We start from the raw sequence: 20,907 nt of genomic DNA, 5'->3' as shown, positions 1-20,907 counted from the left end.
CAAAACCTATGCCACACAACCATAGTACAGCTATTTCTTTTGACTATATACAGCCAGAATTTTTTATGAGCTCATTTAAAAATGGTAAGTGATTATGTCATTACTGTAAAACTAAAGGACCTTCAGATTTCCATTAACTGCAATGATGATTTTCTTAGCACAATTAAAACCCATATTTTGCATCTAAATTATAATATGTCCTCATAGTGGATATTAAAGGTGTTGATTTACATTTACTTACTGTTCCATAAGTAACACACAAAAATGAGTTGAAAATTGATTAGCTTTGGGGGAAAAATAAATGTATTCAATACAGCGAGAGTTGTATGTTTAAAAATATCAGAGTTCTTTATGTGTTGCCAGAGGTTATGTTCTTATAAATATTTTCAAAGACCATGCTATTTTCTTGCCTATGCATTTTGTCATAGGTTACGATTTTAACATTCCATCATGGAAGAATTGAATCTTGCTATGTAAATGTAAGCCTATCTTTTTATTTCCTCCTACAGAGAACTCTTTCAGGTTCTTTGGATATATGCATTCTTAAAAATGGTTTCTCTATATTAGTCCTTGTGAACGGTAAAGTAAACAAAATTCTAAATTAAATTATAGCAAAGCTAATTGTGACTTCCTCATTTGAGCATACTTCTTTTCATGTAATTTAATTGGGCTGTAAGTGTTTAAAATGTATATATCATGAATAGTCATAAGGAATTATGCCTGTACTTATGAATGTGGAAGTATGTAATTTAAAGTTATGTTTATAACTTAATATTAATATTGTTATTACATAAATACCATAATAGCAGTAAAATAGTCAAGTAATTAATTTATCTTTATACTACACTGTTCAGATCAATCAACTCTACAAATCTCAGTCACAATAATATATACACACAGCAGACATATTAAAAAGAATAAAAGTGAACAAATTTAATAGAAATTCAAATATGTGATTTTGTGGGCATAAAAAATCTTTGAACAATTGCCTTCTCACCTCAGTGGGAACTGAATCTTGATAATACCTTCACAGCATCACAATTTCTTTTCTACTACCTACTCATATTCATGAATGCCATATATATGTGCTGTATATATTGTCAATATTTACAGTATATACATGCACATACACATGCACACTTTTTTATTGTTAGACTCGTTCATGAACATGCAGATCAATCTGCACTGTATGATGAATACACGTTTATTTGCCTTAAATGATATTCCTTTACAACTTTTCACTCTTGTGCAAAAATGCAAAAATATCATACAGATTAGTATTCTTTCTCTAAAAATCTTTTTATGGTTTAAGTTTTTTGTCATTTACAAATAAATTAGGAAATATAGTTTATTCAGATTGAAAATAATTACAATGTTTTTACAAGGCATTGTTGAGGTTTTGAATTGTGGCATTCTTGAAACCATCGTCGTTCAAAACAAAGACTCAATAAGTTATTGTTATTTCTTGACATTTGCAATTTCGATCACTTATGTGAAATACATCATGGCACACCTAACATTCATGCTAGCCAAGGAGTGTTTGTACAGAACTTGAATCCTCCTGCTTTATCTGTTCCTCTTTTTTATTTTTTTTCTTGAGAAGTCTTTTTAAGAGCCATCTGGAAAATGTTGAAATTACTGTACTAGAACATTTCTGGAAAGTTTTTCACCCAATAAAAAAAAAAAAAAGCTGAAGACATAAATGAGGCAAAATTGAGGAAGAATAATTTTAGTGGATGCTCAGGAGAGATAACAGCAAATGCAAGAACTGTTTTAGTTTTTATCTCCCAGTCCTTTGGTATTTCCTTGCCTCATGAAAATCCTAAAAAATCTTCAGCCCTTTAAAACATTGGTTACACTCTTCCATTAAATATCAGTTGTGGTCCTCCATTGCTCATGTTGTCTGTCATTTCCTGTTAGGAAAATAACATGAATTAATTAAAATTTCTTTCAGAGTAAGGCACTGATCTGGTTAATGGGTTCGCAAAACAGAAATTTGAAGCCACTGAAGAACTTGCTGGGTTTTGGGGATGGACAAGGATTGGCACTGGTGTTGCATTTGAGGAAATGAAATTTCATGGCATCTTGGGGCACATGAAAATGCTGAAGTGCCAGGCTATGAGGCCCAAGTCTTCTGCCCACAGACACAGTGCAGTCTCTCTCCAGTCCTGAGTTTCCCCTTTCATTCCTCAACTCTATTGTGGACACCTCACCTGGAAAGAAAATGGTTACATGCCCAAGTTTCTCTAATGTAGAGGCTCCTCTGCTGAGCACATCAACAAAGAGCCAGCTAGGGGTTGCCTCCATTCTAGAGGAAAGAGTGCAGCCTTTTTGCTAAGAACTGAAAAAGGCCCACTAGGAGACCATTGCATATTTGTTACTATGGCTCACTAATTAATCACAGTGGAAAGATTATTTTTTAGGATTCTGTCACTCACACAGTAAAAAAAAGTAAAACACAACATGTGCTTTAAGGGATCAATTACTAAGTTAATAAGAAAACTATATGGGATAGCAATGTAAATTTAAATATAAAGGATGACCTAACATAAAAAAGTTCCATTTGCAATGATAGAAAATATGTTAATTTGAGAAAATTTAGAAGCTTTGAATTTGTGTTTTATTAAACATTAAAGTCTTCTATATGCAATAAAAGGTAGAGAGGAGATGTGAGGCTTATTCACATTTATAATGGTTAAAGTGCACCATATTATAAATAATATTTAGGCAGAATTATCTAAAAACAGGCAACAACATCTTTCCTCACTTGAACAAGCCTACTTGCAAAAGAGTGGTAAAGAATAAATCAAATAAAAATTATTTTCTCAATTATCTCATGCCTATCACTTTACATCTACTTTCTGTTTGGATGAATTAATAATAACAAAGTAAAGTGTTTGTGTTTATAAACTTTAGAAATTCTTCCAAATATTTATTTGAAAATAAAAAGTAATCCATGCCTCATTCTTAGTCTTTTCTCTTTAAAAATTCAATACAGAAGGTAAAATAGGATGAAAACACTTGCAAATTCTTAGGAGGAACAATGAGGCACTTGAAAATAGGAATTGGCCTGGTGTTTGAAGGTAACTTTTGAAAACTTTGCTGTCTTTCAGGAGATGGGATAGAGTTCCTCCCAAGAAAATTCTGGGAAGGAGACAACAGCATTAGAGGCCTTCTTCTTACATCGAGCCCTGTCTTTCCATGCGAAGTGCTCTGGCCCCTTCCAGGCAGTAGGGCCTGGTCCTCTTGTCCCTGGGCATCCATTATCTCTCCCCTAGTAAGAAGCTAAGAAATTACCAGAAAGAAAAAAAAGCCTAAAAATTCAAACCCCGTGGGGATCAAGGCTCTGACAGGAAGTAGAGAACATCTTTAGAGCCAGCAGCCAGTCTCTACCGTCTGGTGACGGGTCAGCTAATGAGGGGCCTGCTCTGCTAGAAATCCGTGAGGTGGAAGTGCGTCGAAAAACACACTGAGATTATTGGGCTGTTGTCAAGTTAATAAATAAGAATACTCATTTAAGGTTTCATTCGAGAATTCAGTGTTGGTGGCAAGATAAGCAGAAATAATTCTTCTAAAACAAAGTGATCTTTAACAAAATTTACTCATATAGCTTTTTCTATTTCTTCTGCTAGAACAAAACCACAATTTCCTACTGCACGTATAAGAATTAACTTTCTTAGTTTCCTTTTCTTCTCCTAAAATGACATTGCATTAACAGTGTAGCTCAAAAACCATTAAAAACTAATTTAATGTAAAATCTTTTATCTCAGAATCAAAATATCCAGTTTCTTAAATCTTAACAAAAAGGAACAATTTTCTTAACTAAATTCACCCTAATATAGATTCAATAAAATCACTGACAGAAAATAACAATAAAAACTAGTTTTTAAGTGGATGAGTATCATACAGTTTATTTGCAAGTAGGCACACCCAATTTAACAAGAAGATTATACTTTAAATATGAGCCTGACCAATTGAGAGTATTTGCAAATGGACATCTTTTTGCAATTGGGCCACAGTGATATATGTGACTTTCTGTATTTCCAATGATACTGTTCAACCAAGCCAAGAATGGCGACTATTTTCAGCACTCCAAAATACGGGAGATAAATTTAAAATGCATCAATCAGATAATTTTACAAGAAGAAAGTTTTCATACAGGATTTTTACTGCATTAGTGTCAGACTTATCTGCTCATGCAGTTTTGGCATGAGGGAGATACAGTCTGTCTTTATTAGATGCATCTATTATTAAAAACAAAACTCTGGTCTGAGAATGACGAGACTGAGTCAGAATCAATGATGTAGCAGAGAATACAGGAGCCATGAATCATCCAAGCAGAAGTGTGTTTGGATGCCTATGGGCAGGCTGAATATTTTAAATACTCAACCAACTTCCAAGCTTCAAAACTGCCATGTAAGTTTATGTCTGGTCCTCAAAGGAGCTCTCATGAAAGTGACACTTTGAGGAGCCACATCCAGCATCAGTCCAGACTGACCTGCTGACCCCATGGCTTCCTACAAGAGGCAGCGCTTCCTGCAGTGACAGTACAACATGGTAACTGCCTAGAAATCAGCGTACCTTGTAGGCAACTCCGGTGTCGGGGGCACCACCGGGCAGCTGGGCAAGTCGGTTATTTCAATAGCCCTCAATCTCTAATGTAAATATAACAATCATACAATAAATATTGTACAAACATATACACACACAAAAAAAAATCACACCAGTATTAAAAAAAATAGAGCATGAAACAACCACTATCCAAATATATAATGATAATCTATTTTGAACAACCCATTTCTTTACATTACCGGTCTTGCTAGTTCTACTACTAACTCTCTTTTTTGAAGGACACACATGAATCTAAAATGGCTTTCTTGAAACAATTTAAGAGCATTCACTCTCCTTATTTGAATGCACAGATTGTATACAAAATAGAAACATAAACCTATGAAATAAACACTTTTTCTTCAAAATAACATTATATAGAAATATGCAACAGTAACTCTTGCTATTTTTTCTCCTGTAGTTATGCAGTTTTATCCCCATGATATCAAGTAAAATATGATATAGCTGTTATCTTACTGAGTTGATGTCACAGATGCTTTATCTTTTCCTTAATAGATCCAGTGACAGGAACTAGATTTAAAAATATGTGAAAATATCCTAGAAACACAGACAGCTCACTATATCATTTGTCCTTTTCTGTGGTGAATGTAACTTCCTGTTTGAATGGGTTTCATGCAACAATTATGCAAAGAACATTGTTTAAAATACAAGCAAAGTTACCCAAATATGCATGAACTGTAGATGAAAATTAAATGAAGCTTTATGTGAATTGTAATTTCTGCACTGATAGGCCAGGCTTTTTGTCGTCTTATTAAAAGGTCCTTTTATGCCTGGAAATCTAATTTACATAATCAAATGCATCTACTCACAAGCACAAGGGTGGGCTAGAAAGGCGAATTCATCCAATTTCTAAAACTGGCATCACTGAGTTGAGAATGTATTTAGTGTTTTTCCTCAGTACAATACATAAAAATCCATATTTATAAAGCATTTAATATTTTATGAAATCCTATTTTAGATACTGTGTTTTTTGTACAGAGAGGCTACAAAATTATGTTGAAAATAGGTGTGCCCAGGATTGCAGATAGAAAAATAAGAAATCCCTATCTTTAGTCCAATAGGACCAAAATTTCCTAAAATGTAATTTCTCACATTCTCCTCTAAAGCTCCCAGATGCTTCACCCAGATTCGACTGAGGTCTTCATCACATATCAGCAGTGAGAGGACAAGGCACAAGACTCACTTTCTCGGCCATTTCATGAGAGTGATGCAGCGAATGCTCCCTTTCTGAAAACATCCTCCTCTGTTCATAGCTGGCTAGACGACACGTGAGCCATGAAGAGAGGGTGCAGCCCCCAATCCCAATGCAGGCAAGAGACATAGAGGCAAGATGCAGAGGATAGAGGGAAGAGGTCTTCTTTGTCACTGCCCGAAGGAACTGAACGTTCAGGATGCCCCCGATGAGCCCACAGATGCAACAGGCGGAAAAGAGGATCATCTGATGAGGAAGAAAAGGGAGGGTTACCGCTGAGAAAGCAAGGCTGACTCAGTGCAGCGCAACCTCCCCTCCACCCGCCCTCACTCTTCCTCTTATTCAAGTTCCAAGAAATTGTAACTACATAGCCATAAAGAGTTTTGGTAGAAAAGGTGTAGAAGGTCAGAAGGTCAGGTCTCAAGGGTGATGGGCGAATTGTAGAGGTTAATTACAATCCTCCAGGTAAAAAAAAAAATTTGATCCAAAGGCTTTTCCTGATGTAATTTTTAAACATTACATTTCACCTGTCTAAAGCAACAGGGCCTTTGTCCTTTCTGTCATGATAGATATGCTTACAGAGAAAAATGTGCTTAGAAAAGGAGTTAGACAAAATAGCTGCCCTACTCTCTTCATTCCTTGCCCTTTTCAGATACTGGTCTCCACCTGGACACTTGTTTTAGGCTCAAAGATCACTTCCTAGGGCCTGTGTGTGGTATTCTTTTTGCCAATATTTAAAAGTCTATGATCTTTCCTATTGTACTCAATAAAACAAACCACGTGTTTTCCTTCTTTCCAAACCCTCATAAAAGGCCGTGGACGGCAGCGGGGATTCTGCACTCAAGAACGCGGCAGTTGCCCTCCAGCCGACATCAGAGTTAACAGGGAGCGTGTTCCATACCCCCAAAACCCATGACAGTGCCATAAAACATCTGAAAACACTTATGTTTGCATTCACAGCAATAAAATAAAATTAAATAAAAAAATCTTTGGGAATTAACTGTAACTATAACAACACAGCTGTTTTGCTGCTGTGTAAAATTAACTTCACATCAAGCAAAGCCAGTAATCTTTAGGCCCAGTTCCATATTTAAACAGTTAAGTTTCCCATGAACTCAAGCTATGTCTTTTTCAGCTTATTGAAGGATTCATGTGTATGTTTGGGAGTCTATAAATGGAGAAGTGGAGACTGTCATCCGCAGGAGTCATTAAGGTTGCATATTCATGTAATTAAAGAGTATGTCAAACTCTTTTTCTTTCTTTCTTTCTTTCTTTCTTTCTTTCTTTCTTTCTTTCTAATCTCTAATAATCTTGATGGTTTTCTTTGAAAATAAAAAAGCCAGGATTTATGTGTCAGCCTTCTTTTTATCCTAAATGAGTATCATTCAACATATGAAAGTTGGCTAGCCACCAATTCCATTTTTGAGCTCTGATATTTCAAATACTTCAACGCACAACACACACAAGGTGGAAACTTACAACAAGTCCAGATTTTTTTTTGGCGCACAATATTCCACATATGCCGCAAAGGAGAAACTGAAAAGGAAAACAACAATTATTTCACATCCAAAGATAAGAGAACACCTAGTTTTAGCTTGAAGTTCACTCATGCATTTGCTCCAGGGAGGCTGGGAAAGTTTACATTCCCATCCAAAGCTGAAAAGGAAAATACTCCATTCCAGAATAGGAAGGGATAAAAATGCAAACACTAATGAAAGTATGTTTTTTGCAAGGTTGATATAGGTAACTCTGGAATCTAAGTAAAACTTGAATCACTTTTACCACCAGGCAGAATTATAAGTTAATGAATTTAGAGTTTTGCTCCTCTGATTTCCATTCACTGTGTCCTTGTCCCTTTCTACTTTCTCAGGGACACCGGTGGTGTTACACAATCATTCACACTAAGCAATTAGAAACCAATGGGCTAGACTACAGGTAGGGAATCTAGAACAAATGAAAAGATAAGGCATCAGACAGGGAGATGTTTTTCTAGAGAGACATTCTTTATACCTCTCAAACTATGTCAGGTAAAATGGCTACCTCCTCATTCTACCAGAGATACTGTCTTTGTGGATATGTCAGAAGAATACAAGGGGATGAAAACTACAATAGTCTCCCCATCTGCTGGGGACACGTTCCGAGACCCCCAGTGGATGCCTGAAACCACAGATAGTACCTGACCCTATATATACACTATATTTTTTCCTATACATACATACCTACCTAAGACAAAGATTCATTTATAAATTAGGCAAAGCAATTTACAACTAAGACTAAAAGAGAACAATTATAACAATATACTGTAAGAAAAATTATGCGAATATAGTCTCTCTCAAAATGTTGATTGTACTGTACTCACCTTTCCACTTAAAGCAGCAATTTTCAACCAGCGTGCTGCAAGAATCTTTAACACAGGCAAAACCTGACTATGCAGCCGGGGGCACTGACCTCTTTTCCCTTAGATTATCACATAAAAAAATAACAACATCCAATACAAAAGCCATCCAGTGTGAATGAATCAAAATTATACCTTTTTTTTTTTGACAGGTTGGCAAAAAAATATATTTTGGGGGGTGTGCTGGAGAATTTTAGCAATTAGTTGATGTGTGCCATGAGATGAAAAAAGGCTGAAATTGCTGACTTAAAGAAAGCACTTTAGGACCTCTCTTCAGCATGTCCGAATTGCCGGCAACCCTACCCGTGAGCTTTGGGGCCATTACTCAGTAAAATAAGGGCGGCGTGAAGACAAGCATTGCGATAGCACAACGGCTAATCTGATTTCATCGCGCTCCTCAGAATGGTGTGTACTTTAAAACTTAAGCATTTTTTTATTTCTGGAACTTTCCATTTACCAATTGGAAACTACAGTTTTCTGTAGCTAATTGCAACAGCAGAAACGAAATCGTGGACGAGGGGGGATACTGTATTGACGGCAACTACTTCCTTGTAAGTAAGCACCTGGCTGACCTAACTGCTTTGCACAATTAGCTGCAACAAATCATCTTTCAATGATACACTCTTAGACATTTTGGTTGTCGAAAGCGGTACATGGTTTGATTTCGATAGAAACATTTAGGGCCACTTGAATGCACACTTATACATACTTCCGGATGAGAGTAAACCATATAAATAAAATAATCTTTCATTAATAAATAGTAAGCTTACTAAGGGCTTTCAGATTAGCAAAGATAAGTTCGAATGTGGTTAAACTCATTTCCATTTGATTTTTTTCTTTTTTAATTGGCTACCTCAAGTCAGAACTGACTATTTTACGTGTGGATAGATTTTTAAAACTACAAGTCAAAATACTTTAAGGATCATCTGAAATAAATTGTATGCTGTGAAAAGCACCAATAAAATTGGATAGGAAGTATTGGGTAAGGGAATTTTCCCTTTGCAAGGGAGTTTTCTGTATAAGGGAACAAAGTGATTACAAAGCAAGCAATGATGCAGCAAGAAAGATCAGGGAACACAAGGATATATAAGAATTTGGTATGTAATATAGATGATCTTTCAAGTTAATGGGGAAAAGATCAGGATGATTTATCCAATAAACAGAGTTAGGACAATTTGTTAACCTGCTCTAACATCATATACCAAAACGTCTAGGAAATAGTTTGAATATTTAGGTGTATAAAAATATAAATGTAGGAAAAAAATAAAGTTAAACATTTATATAATTTAGAAGAGTGGGTGAGGATTTTCTAAACAAAGTAGCAAATCACAGACAAAAAGGAAAATACTTATAAATATTAATATGTAAAAGTGTAATTTTGGTAGTCAAAAAATACAACTCACAAAAGCAAAAAATAAATTGGGATTATATTCAGAAAGCACAGGACAAAAGGTTAACAAAATAATTTTAATACCATAAAACCATGAGAAGATAGAACTCAGAACTTGAGAAAACCCAAATACCTGCATCATTTTCAGAAGCTTTTTCCGAGCTATTTCCGAGTTACCATTTCTCACTGTCCTCTGTGTCCTTGGTTAGATGACCTTGTCCCACATGGACCCTGTCTTACTGATCCCGTCTCACATCTTTCTGGGCTGGGCTCAAGCCATTCCAGATTGGACCAATTCTGCACCTCTCAGCCCTTCCAAGATTCAGATCAAAGGCTCAGTGTGTTGCCCCACTTGCTTCCCTGACTAACCTGTTATTCACCCTGAAAGTCCATTCACCTGGAACTCATTCTTGAAATAATTTGAAAGCAGCTCCTTGGATCTCTTTTGAAATCTTTCAACATTGCCGTTATTTATTCACAGCCAAGGCGGAGGGGACCTTTGGAGGGGTAAGCAGAGTTCTCCACCCAACCACTTGGTTGGGGCATCTCAGCAGCAATAAAACTGCTTCTTTTTTTGTTCCACTAAGAAAAGGAAGTTCGGGGCTTGGGAGAGGGAACGCGGAGTGGGAGCGGCATCAGACAATATTTTTTCACTCTCTGTCAGGCCTGGAGTGTAAGTACTTCCCCATAGTTACTTTTGTTAGGCTACCCAAAATCCACATTCCTTAGAGGAAAGTTGTAACCTGAGGAAAATTAGACCCATGTAATCAAGTATCTAAAATCATGGCATTCCTGAGGAGGCTTTAATGGATCTTGGCTGAAGTTTAGCCATCACAGTTTATTGAAAAGTTAAAACAAGCACAAAAAGCAGCAAAGAATATTTTATTTTATTGGCTGTCTTTACCCAAGTCATAGCACTGGGAGGGATCTTAACAGATTGAATTTAGCTCTCCCAGTGCACGTGGGGAACCAGAGGTCCAGACAGGGCTAGTGGCTTGTTCAAGGTCACACATTAAGGTCACAAATCACAAATAATATAAGGTTTTATTATGTGTCTAAGTTGATTAATTCTAGTAATTGAATATAAATACTTTTCAAACGTTTTTCAGTGCTAACGTAGTGTATTATATTGACAAATCCAACCAGAGGTGTTCAGTGGACACCTAATCACCTATAATTGCTCTCCTTTGCCATTGTTACTTTTTGTTATAGGAAAAATAATTATGGGATTAGTCAGTTGTATTGCAGTCTAAAATTAAATGCACCTTATTATATAGAGAATTTGTTATAATATTTCAAGTTACTTTTTTGTTGCTAAACATAGTTTTATCTATGGTGCCAAGTACTGACGAATTTATGAAAATTACAAAACATGTGAAAAATAATTTAGTTAAAAAAAATAAAACTGATGGCTGAATATATATACATAGATAGATAATTTCACAAGAGAAAATATAATTTTATTTCTGAAAAGATGGGCTGTTTAAATACAGAGAATGGTATTTGTTTTTCTTTATGAAATTATATAAATTAAGTTATCTAAAGAGACGGCATTGGTGCAACTACGTAGAAAACTAGTGATCCTCCAAGTGGAATTCATTTGATTCCAACTTAGATTAAATTCAATAGATAACTAAGGTTGTGAACTCATTGTAGGATGTAATGGAGCTCTTACAGAGATGGCGTCTTACATTTGAGTGGGTTTTCTAAATAAAAGGTCCATGGAGGTGTGTGCTTTTGCTTAGGAGGTAGAAAGAAAGTCCAAAAATGTTCTTTTTACCTTAACAATAAGAAAACCCAAATAAACTACAGACTGACGACTTTTCTAGTGCCGATCAGAGAGCAAAGGTTCCAGGGCAATGAATTACTGCAATTCAGAGAGTGATACACCCCTCCAAAAAAAAGTCTGGATACACTAACTGTCACCATCAGTTGCAGAAATGGAAGGAGGAGATGCTGGCTGTCATACCCGTGTGTGTGTGTGGGAGGAGGTGGTTGGAGGGGTGATGCAAAACCCTGCTCCTTCCGTAGTTCTTCTTTCTTACGAATCAAATGCTCTAAGCCCTTGACGGAGGGGTAGCAAAACCTGTCATTTCTAGGGCATTTGCAAATTTGGATGGCTACTGAAAATCAGGAAAAAAGTAGGAGAAAAAATTCTTTATATAAGGGAAGGAGCAAAAATTCATCTCAGGCCTAACATCTAAAGGGGAGTCAATAATCACTGAAGGGAGGTGGGCACCTTGTGCACAAAACCAACCACAGATGCAAGGCCACATCTGGCTGTCGCAGGGAGCCGGGTACAGAACCCTGAGAAAGTCCTGTCCTGAGGCCAGATCACAGGGCCTTTCCAAACCAAGACTGGACCAGAACAACAAACAAGCTTCATCTCCATTCCCAGCTGCCCTGCACCATGAGCCTAACAGGTGCAAGTAACAAACAACAGCAGATGCAAGAGAGCGGGAGGAGACCTCTGCTGGGGGAGGTGGGCAAGAACAAGGGAAGGCTGAGTTTGAGGTAGCGATGCTGAATAATGTTAAGGCAACCCGCAGGTCACCATTGATGAAATTGATTGACTATGGTGCACCAAAGACAATCGTTGTAACAGTAAGGTCAGCTCCTCACTAGAGGGGCTCCACCTTCACACTGATACCCTAAGGAAGATACTAAGATAGAGGACTGCTGCGTTTTGAAAAAAGGACTTTGGTCTTGGAGCTATACTTCAGCCCAGTTCTCACGTAAGAGATTACAAGGAAGACATGCTCATTTCGAGAAGAGCACTGTGGTAGGCTGGATTAGGGCTCTCCAAAGATTTTATTCCAGTCCTCAGAATCCGTGACTGATACATGGCAAAAAGCAGCAGCAGCAGCTTTACAGATGTAATTGAATTACAATCTTCAGAGTAGGAGATTATTGTGGGTTATCCAGGTTGTCCTCATATGTAATCACAAGGGTCCTTTAAGAGGAGGACAAGAAGGTCAAAAGAAACAGAAGGCTATATGAAGAAACCAAGAGATAGAAAGAGATTTAAAAAAGCTACGCTGCTGGCTTACAATATGGGTAAGAAGGGCACGAGGCAATGGATGTAGGTGGCCTTCGTAAAGTGCAAAGGGCAAGGCAACGCGACCCTCCCCTGGACCCGCCAGGGGGAACGTAGCCCTGCAGACCCGCTTTAGACTTCTGGCCTCCAGAACTGCGGGAGAATAAACTTCTGTTGTTTTAAGCCACACAGGTTGTTATCATTTGTTCCAGTGGCAACAGGAAACTAATATAGGCCCCAAAATATTATTTCTCTAAAGGAGTTACTAGAAGCTGGTCTTCCAGAACACAAATAGGAGGATACCTCAGATAGGAAAGGAAGGTAGAGCAAAAACACAAAATAAAACAGTAAACCTTTTAACTTGAAAAATATTGATTGGGAAAGTTAGTATCTGTTTAGAATGAATATCCCAGCTGGTTTTGGCAGGAGAGATGGTAGGGTGGGGGTGAACTGTTGGGGAACGCCCTGTCTGGTTTCAGGAACTGCAACCCTGCTGGCAGGCTGGAGGGCGCCAAGGCCGTCAGGGGGCCTTGGAGAAACACGCTCCTGAGGAGACATATCCTGTCCCCCCCCCCTCCCGGCAGGGGCGTAGCTCCTGTCTCTCTGCTCTGCCATGCAGGATTGGGTTTCAAGGACGGGTAAGTTATCGCGAGCTGAGGTATACAACCGAAGACAGATCCCAATCAATTATTGGCAGCAGACAAGAAATTGGGGGACACGGAGAAGGGGCAAAAAGGCCCGCACCTCTCGGCTTGGCTTGGACATGGCCGGAGTTCTCATTCTAGCCGAAAGCAGTCTCCTTGTCACGTGGCGGCTCCCTCCCCCGGCCTAGCTCAGCCCTAAACCAGATCAGGTGGTTCCCTGGGAAATCAGGCCTAAAAGTATATTCTTTAAGGTGTGCTTTTTTTCTTCCCTCAAAAGCTCTAGCCAGCTCAGGCTGAGAAGGACATTTACAGTATTCCCAGACCCTAACCCTATACCCTTAGGCGTTCTTATGTTTACTGTGCTCTCATCTTTAGCCACTCATTTATACTAGTCTCTTCTCAGACCCATGTAAATCGGTGTGTTCCTGCCATTTGTTTTCTTCAAAGCGTCACCTATTCTCCATAAACATTAACATATTGATATAATGAGATAACCTGTGCATTCCTGTGCCTCGCCCCACTGATAACCTTTTCAATAAAAGCCTTTGGACAAAGGGACTCCGGGCCTTCCCCACTAAAGGGACGCGCCACATCCCCTCTCCTGGCAAACAGAGAAGTGTTACACTTCGATTCATGCGAGGATTCATGTTTATTCCCCCCATCGGGGACGACCCCGGACAGGCTCTGCGGGATTCCGAGTCCTGCTCCCATCGCAGCTGGCCCCCAGCAGTTCCCCTCGGGTTCAGGGAGCCCCGTGCTCCCCGCGGCACGCTCTGTCCCCGGACAGGGCGGTGCTGCGCGGCCCTGGAAGAGCGGCGACCCCAGCAGCCCTCCCCGGCGGCGGCGCTCCCCGTCTAGCGGCCACGCCGCGCAGCAGTAAACAAGGGGGATGTAAACTGTTACAAAATTCGGGTATCATTAGCAGGATAAAAGAGCACTTAACTTGTTCTAGATAGGAATAGAAAAGAACTTTACACTTGTTCATTTAAAGTAGAACTTCTAATTTGCCCATCAGTAGGTGAGTGGATAAAAAAGCTGTCGTACAATTACACAAGGGGATACTACTTGGCCACAGAAAAGACGGAAATCTTACCTTTTGCAACAGCATGGATGGACCAGCAGAACATTATGCCAAGTGACACAAACGAGTTAGAGAGTGACAAGTGCCATGTGATTTCACTTATATGTGGAACCTAATGAATGAAATACACTAGCAAAGCAGAGACAGACTCACGGACACAGAGAACAGCTGTCGGAAGGGAGGGGGTTGAGGGCTGGATGAGAAAAGCGAAGTTATGAAACGCACAGAGGGCAGCATGGCGACTACCGGAGGGAAGGAAGGCGGAGGAGGTAGAGGAGGGTGCAGGAGGGGCAAGTGGTGGAAGGAGACTTGACTTGGGATGGCGAACACAAAGTAGAGTATAAAGATGTATATTGTAGAATTGCATCCCTGAAATCTACATCGTTTCATTAACCAGTGTCACCCTTATTAATTTATGTTTTTTATATTTATATTTTTTTATTTAAAAATACAGATGACCAGAAAAGTTAAGAAAAAAAGAAAAACCAATAAAATGTCACTAAACGTCAAACCAACGGATGGCAGGAAAGTTAAAAAAAATGAACGGAAATAAATGAAGCTATGAAGTAAGTTGGTATAATTTCAATAATGTAAGCAATCAGACTAAATGTGAATGAATTAAATTTTCCTAATAAGAAGAAAAATAGATAAAGGGACAGGTTCTCTGCTAGGGAAGGAAGAAAAGGGACTTGTTAGGACTTCCCCCCAAATAAATGAAAACCTCTTCTTTCCTTTCCAGCTTTTTCCTTCTCTCTCCGCCTTTCTGTTTCTTATTCTCTCACTGTCCTCTCTCTCTTGCTCTCTCCCTTTCTCCCTCCCTCCACTGACCTACATAATAGCTAATTAGCTCTTTAATAATATTTCTTTCTGCCCAAGAAACTTTAGTTTGGGAAAGGGCTAAGAGTAAAATAGGCTATTGTAGAATTTCTGAGGTTAAATTAAATAATAGAAAATTTTGGAACCATGATAATAATGGAAGCAGATAAAAGCACTGGTTCTCTCCGCTGGCCAGGAGAACAGTCAAGTGCTGGGCAGAGAGCTTTATCATAGACCGCGGAACAATCCTGTTTTAAGACAGCTTACAGAAAGTTTTCCCCACATAACATTTACCCACCTCAGATGCATTAATTTTGGAAGTCCACTGTTACAGAGATACGCTCATTAGTAAATAGAAATGGCACTTACTGTTTTTTTCCCTAAAGATACTGAGCTGAATCACAACTTGAACTTAACACTTTGATAACCTTCTAAGGTTTATACAATTTCATCAAATTTAGTCAGTTTCTTTAAAATGTATAGAAAAATTACCAGGAAAACACATAGATAGTAAATGTTGACAAATTGATACGGAAGAAATCTATCTCTGGTTCAATAGTGTATTTTCCGTGTGTCTGGATTAAAAGTTTGATGATTTGCTTTGCTACTACCAGTTCTTGAATAATTTTATTTTACTTGAATCACCAGTTAAAAGAATGACAACTGGCCTCTCTTAAAGAGCTACTTTGTAGTGTATCACACAAAATGCCAGTGTGCTGAGCAATTCCTATTTTTGCTGATACTGCACTGATATGATGGCAATTTTCCTACACGATACCCTGGCTAGGCTCATAAGGCCGTCCTCTCTGCCCTGGGCTTCCTTCCATTCGGGATCCCGTGTCTGCAGTGATTCCAGTATAAATTATCTGTGTAAAATGAGGAAAATCCATCAAGTTCGAAAGCCTGCCTGATGACAGTGATTCTTGGCTGTGTATTAGCTTTTAAAATTCCTGATACCTTGGCCAATTAAAAAAACAGAATCTCCAAGCTGGGACTCAGGCATCAGTATTTTTCAATCTCTCCACTATTTTAGAATCTTCCGTGTGTTCCTAATGTCCAGAGCTGCACGCAGGCCTGCTCACTCCAGCGCTCACCACTGAGGCACCCAGGTGCCCCTTAGTCACTCTCGGTGAGATATGGACAAACGTGAAGCTATATAGAGTGCCCTTCAAGGGAGAAACAAAGTCCTTGTTTATAACAGAAGGGCAAAGTGTCAGAACTGTTTGGTCTCTAATGGGTCTTAGAAATAGACATAATTTCGTCATCTTTTAACTTACTCCACTCAGTGCCTTTCTTTCATCATTGCTAACAGATTTTTGTGCATGTATATATATATGGCCTGACACAAATAATGCCCCCTTTTATTACAAAATCTTTCATTATAAAATCATAAGCTTATAATTCTGTAACATAACAACATCACACTCAAGCACACCATTTGACATTTTAGGTGAAATGTTCGAATTGCTGTCCATCTTGTGTGAGACATTCACGTACCCTACCAACCACATTTGTGTAGGTGTTACTGCTGCTGGACCCTGTATAATGTAAACCAGTATATGTGTGAATGAGGTAGAATAAAGGGCTATAAATTTCATGCTAACTTGCCTTACTTTATTTCCAAATATATACCAAACACTGGGAATAAGCTACCGTTATTACAGAGGAGAGAAGAGATTAAGGTAAACTGTTACAATTGGCTTAACCATGAGAGAATTAACTTCACAGTCTATCCTATAAAGTTACCCAAACACCTTGCTCTACTGCATGAAAGTAATATAGACACAGTTCCCCATTAACCCATAAGGATACTTGTATAGCACATTACTTACGTCTTGCTTGAAGTATGGAGCTGTTGTAAGGCTCAAATAGAAAAACATGTAAGAAACAAATAGTTGCAATTACCTGGGTTGGGGAAGTGCTGGAAGGTAATAGGCAACGATTGCCCATCAAGATTCATCCTCACCAGTGAAGGACTCCCAGTCTTGTGCATAGGCAGGCAAGATGGTGGCCTTAGTGTTGAGGTTGAATAAACACTAGCAGAACTCCTTGACTCCAAAACATGGGCTGCCATCCTCCTGAACATATTCTGAAAACATATAGATCGGTGAATAACTCAAAGTTCCGTGCTCCTTGTGGGTGTGTAAAAAGAAATATTAATAAAAACTCCCCAATCTGTGTTTTTAGAATATGTGCTTGGAAAGGAGGACGGCAGGCCATATTTTGGAGTCAAGGGGGTCTGAGTAGTGTTTCTTCAATATCAATATGTAAGACCATCATCTTGTTTGCTTTTACACAAGGCTGGTGTTTTTGTGTTTAATTGCATTGAATTTCAAACCTGCTATGATCAGAGCTTTCAGGCGCGAATTCAAAAGTGCCATGGAGTAGTTTACAAGAACTGAGTTCAGTCCTTCTGAAATAAATGGAGTCTGTCATGGAGAATTGAGATTGAAGCCTGATTGTGGTTTATTCTCAGTTAAATATAACAAAAAATAAACCACTACATATTAAAGTAGATGTAGCCTCATCTTCAATGACCAACAGATTTTGTCTTTATTTAGAAAAGATTTTGTAGTTGTACACATTCATGGTAGTAGCTGAAATAAAGCTTTTATTGTGCAAAGTATTTTGAGTCTCTCAGCCTTCTAGAAAAAAAATGGGTTGAAAAAGAAAAGTTTGCTCTGTGATGAGCAAGTCAATGAAAAAAAGAAATTATGGAGCAAAGGCAGTTTTGAACCTCATATTATACGAAAAAAAGGAATTGAATGTGTTATTTATTTGCCATTACTGGTACAGTTATGGAAAGAAATCATCCATTTTTATATCCAAATTTTCCATAGCTCCTCAGACAAAGCTGCGCTGTTGAAATCAAATTTCTAGATAACATAATGAAATTTCAAACTGAATGAATGAATTATGGATGAATTATGGACGGATGGATAAATATGTTTACAGTAAGCATGGGGAGGGGCAAAAATTAATCAAATTTAGCCAATTTCAAGACACATAACTGGGGGCAATTAGTCTTTTCACAGAATAAAATCCAATTAACTTCTTTTTTGTTTCTCTAAAATACTCAATGGTTGATCAGATTAGGTTAATTCTCTTCTTAATGGCAGCATTTCAAAATAATTTGAATGATATTGACCTTTCAAGTATCACAGTCATAGCTTTGTGGGTTTCAAAATTTCTTTCTCAAACCTCAGATGCTCTTTATATGTCAGCATTAGACCTTTCTACACAAAAGTCACTGAAAACGATGTTAGCTTGGCACTGATCGATAATTGCCACATTCTTTTTAAAGGTGAGATTTCATTTCCCAAACTGGAAAAGGCTGTGACCTTTTAAAACATTTTATTAAAAATTTTTTTATTGAGGTATAATTGATATATAACACTATATTAGCTTGGGTTCTCAATTAAGTGAGACAGAAAATGATTTGGGAAAGTAACCTCGGAGCATATTTCCCAGCTCTTGATTCATTGTCTCTGAGAACACCAGGCCTGGCTTCAGAATAAACACGAAATAACCTTTTCCACTTTGGCGAAACTGGAAGTTGGGCAGGATCTCATCTTCTCCTCTGAATGCTGCTCCCTATTATCAGCTGGTCGGTTCTGCAGGAAACTGTCTTTAGTGATTACAGCTCAGACTCCCTCAACCACCCTTTTAACCTTGGTGCACACACTCTCCCAATCCCATTCAGAAACTTGATCCTGGAAGAAATCCAGTTACCTTTCCTTCAGTCAGAATCAAGACCAAAGGTAAAAACTATCAAAGGATATCACAAAAAGCTTCAGGACATTCAAATATCAGAATACATTTTTTAAAAATCGCTTTGTTATTTATTTATTTATTTTAGCCATCAGCTGGCAAATGAAACCTGTTTGATACAGAGATTCTAAAGAAGGAGAGGAGTACCTCATTTTCTGATTATAAGCCATGGTCTGTCCTGAAAGGGCTACACCCAAAGGTGGGTGTTGACTACCGTTCTGTGCTCCTTCACACTGGGGCAGGCAGGGCAGGGTCTCTGAAAATAACTCCATCAAACCTTAGGGCCTATGCTGTAAGTATACTATTTCCGGCTTTATGTACTTGAAATCTTTGTATGATCTCAAAATAAAGCAATCTTTCCTTGTTTCAGGACATATGTTTCATGTAATAATTCTGTCTGAATATGTATCTACTCAGTTTCAAGTAACAAGATTCCTCTCAACACTCTTGGCTTCAGGCAGCATATAAAAGTTGCTCATCTATATATTTTTTTCCTCCAAGGATAGTCTTTGAAATTATACTTTTGGGTATCTTAACAATTGGAGTCATTTTTAGCCCAAATGACCTGAGTTACAAAGCATTGACAAGAATTTTTCAAAGAATGACATTTGTAAACCATTTTATGAGAATGACATAGGGATACTTGTTATAAATTCAGTTTGGGGCTCCCAGTGATTCAAATTTTGATGGGGTGGGATCCAAGAATCTGCATCCTGGATAAATTCCAAGGGAACTGTCATGCTCTCTGTAGTTTGAGATGCTTAGCTGTAGAATCTCAGGACTGATTCAATTTTCTATTCAATAATTTTGCTTAATGAGCTGGCCCTACCATAAGCTGCTAGAGGTTGGACCCATGGGAGCGGTAGCCCTGAAGGAAAGAGCAATGGGCATCTAAAATCAGACCCCTCGCCCTCGCTGGTGTGGCTCAGTGGATGGAGTGCCTGCCTGCAAATCAAAGGGTTGCTGGTTTGATTACCAGTGCAGGGCACATGCCTGAGTTGTAGGCCTGGTCCCCAGTAGGGCGCGTGAGATGCAACCACACATTGATGTTTTTCTCCCTCTCTTTCTTCCTTTCTTTCCCCTCTCTAAAAACAAATGAAATATTTAAAAAAATAAAATAAAATCAGACCCCAAACACAAGGCTTGTATAATGAATCAAGCTTCTCTTTCCTGAAGGGCTTAAACTCTTGTAGAGAAAACTTACTTTTCCATTACTGAGTATTCAGCCAGTTAACAGAAGCCTCTAGCAGAAGTAAGAGTGCTTTGTTCATCTATATCTCTGTCCATCACAGGATGGGAGGAAGTTGGTGTTAATTTCTCTAAATCCTATTGTACACGTTTTATGCCTTTGAATGCCCAGTTTTAAGTGGCTTATCTTTGACAGGTTCATTTTTCCCATCAAGGAGCTAGTAGTATATTTGGGTTTTAAGGTCCTTTAAACTTATTTTTTTCTCTGATTTCCATGATAGTGAATCATTTTTGGTGATCAGAACAGCAAGATTGAAGCATTCCACACAGAGCCTCCAAGGAATGAGAGAATTGTGCCTTTAACTGGTGTTAAAAACAGGGAAGTTAGCAAGGATGGTGTTAAAAAAAGGGAAAAAGGGCCAGAGGTCATTTTCTTGTTCATCGCCTTCCAATTTATTGCCCAATTTTTTCTGTCCATCCCTTTCTCTATCTGACTCTTTCTTAAGCTTACACCAGTTGATTTAGTCTTGCAAAATAAACAAAGTTTTTACTTCCACCCTGTGAGTCAGCATTATAGTTTATATTATGTAGCCAAGCTTTCTCTGTTTGCAATAGTTCTTGTAATAAAAAGTTTGGATCAGGTAGAAAATTATAGTTTTTTTTTTTACTATATTTATGTCAGAGCCTGTCGGTAAATATAAATGGACTGTGAAAACCAAGAGGTTGGGGAGAGTTAACCAGAATAAGGGGTTTCCAGACTCCAT

The 20,907-nt window shown here is 38.3% G+C and overlaps 1 protein-coding gene across 5 annotated transcripts in view; it reads right to left on the bottom strand.

Annotated features, from left to right (window-relative positions):
• Nucleotides 1–1,771: 1,771 nt before the first annotated feature.
• Nucleotides 1,772–20,907, bottom strand: part of TMEM196 (transmembrane protein 196) — a 245,127-nt gene continuing 225,991 nt past the window's right edge. For 4 of the 5 annotated variants that reach the window (XM_054564070.1, XM_054564071.1, XM_054564067.1 and 1 more), the window contains 4 exons: nucleotides 7,301–7,357; nucleotides 5,813–6,067; nucleotides 4,582–4,655; nucleotides 1,809–1,913 (listed from right to left, as the gene is read on the bottom strand). In XM_054564070.1, coding sequence (XP_054420045.1) covers nucleotides 1,907–1,913; nucleotides 4,582–4,655; nucleotides 5,813–6,067 — 336 coding nt within the window. In that variant the 5' untranslated portion in view covers nucleotides 7,301–7,357 and the 3' untranslated portion in view covers nucleotides 1,809–1,906. Of the gene's footprint in view, nucleotides 1,914–4,581; nucleotides 4,656–5,812; nucleotides 6,068–7,300; nucleotides 7,358–20,907 lie in introns of all 5 variants that reach the window. The other variant, XM_054564068.1, reaches the window with a different exon arrangement.

This window comes from Pteronotus mesoamericanus, unplaced genomic scaffold, assembly GCF_021234165.1.
Source record: "Pteronotus mesoamericanus isolate MK-2021 breed Mesoamerican mustached bat unplaced genomic scaffold, CSHL_Meso_final scaffold_85, whole genome shotgun sequence".
Taxonomy (NCBI): Eukaryota; Metazoa; Chordata; class Mammalia; order Chiroptera; family Mormoopidae; genus Pteronotus; species Pteronotus mesoamericanus.
Note: the sequence above shows the minus strand (reverse complement) of the source record. Positions and strands in the feature narration are given on the sequence as shown.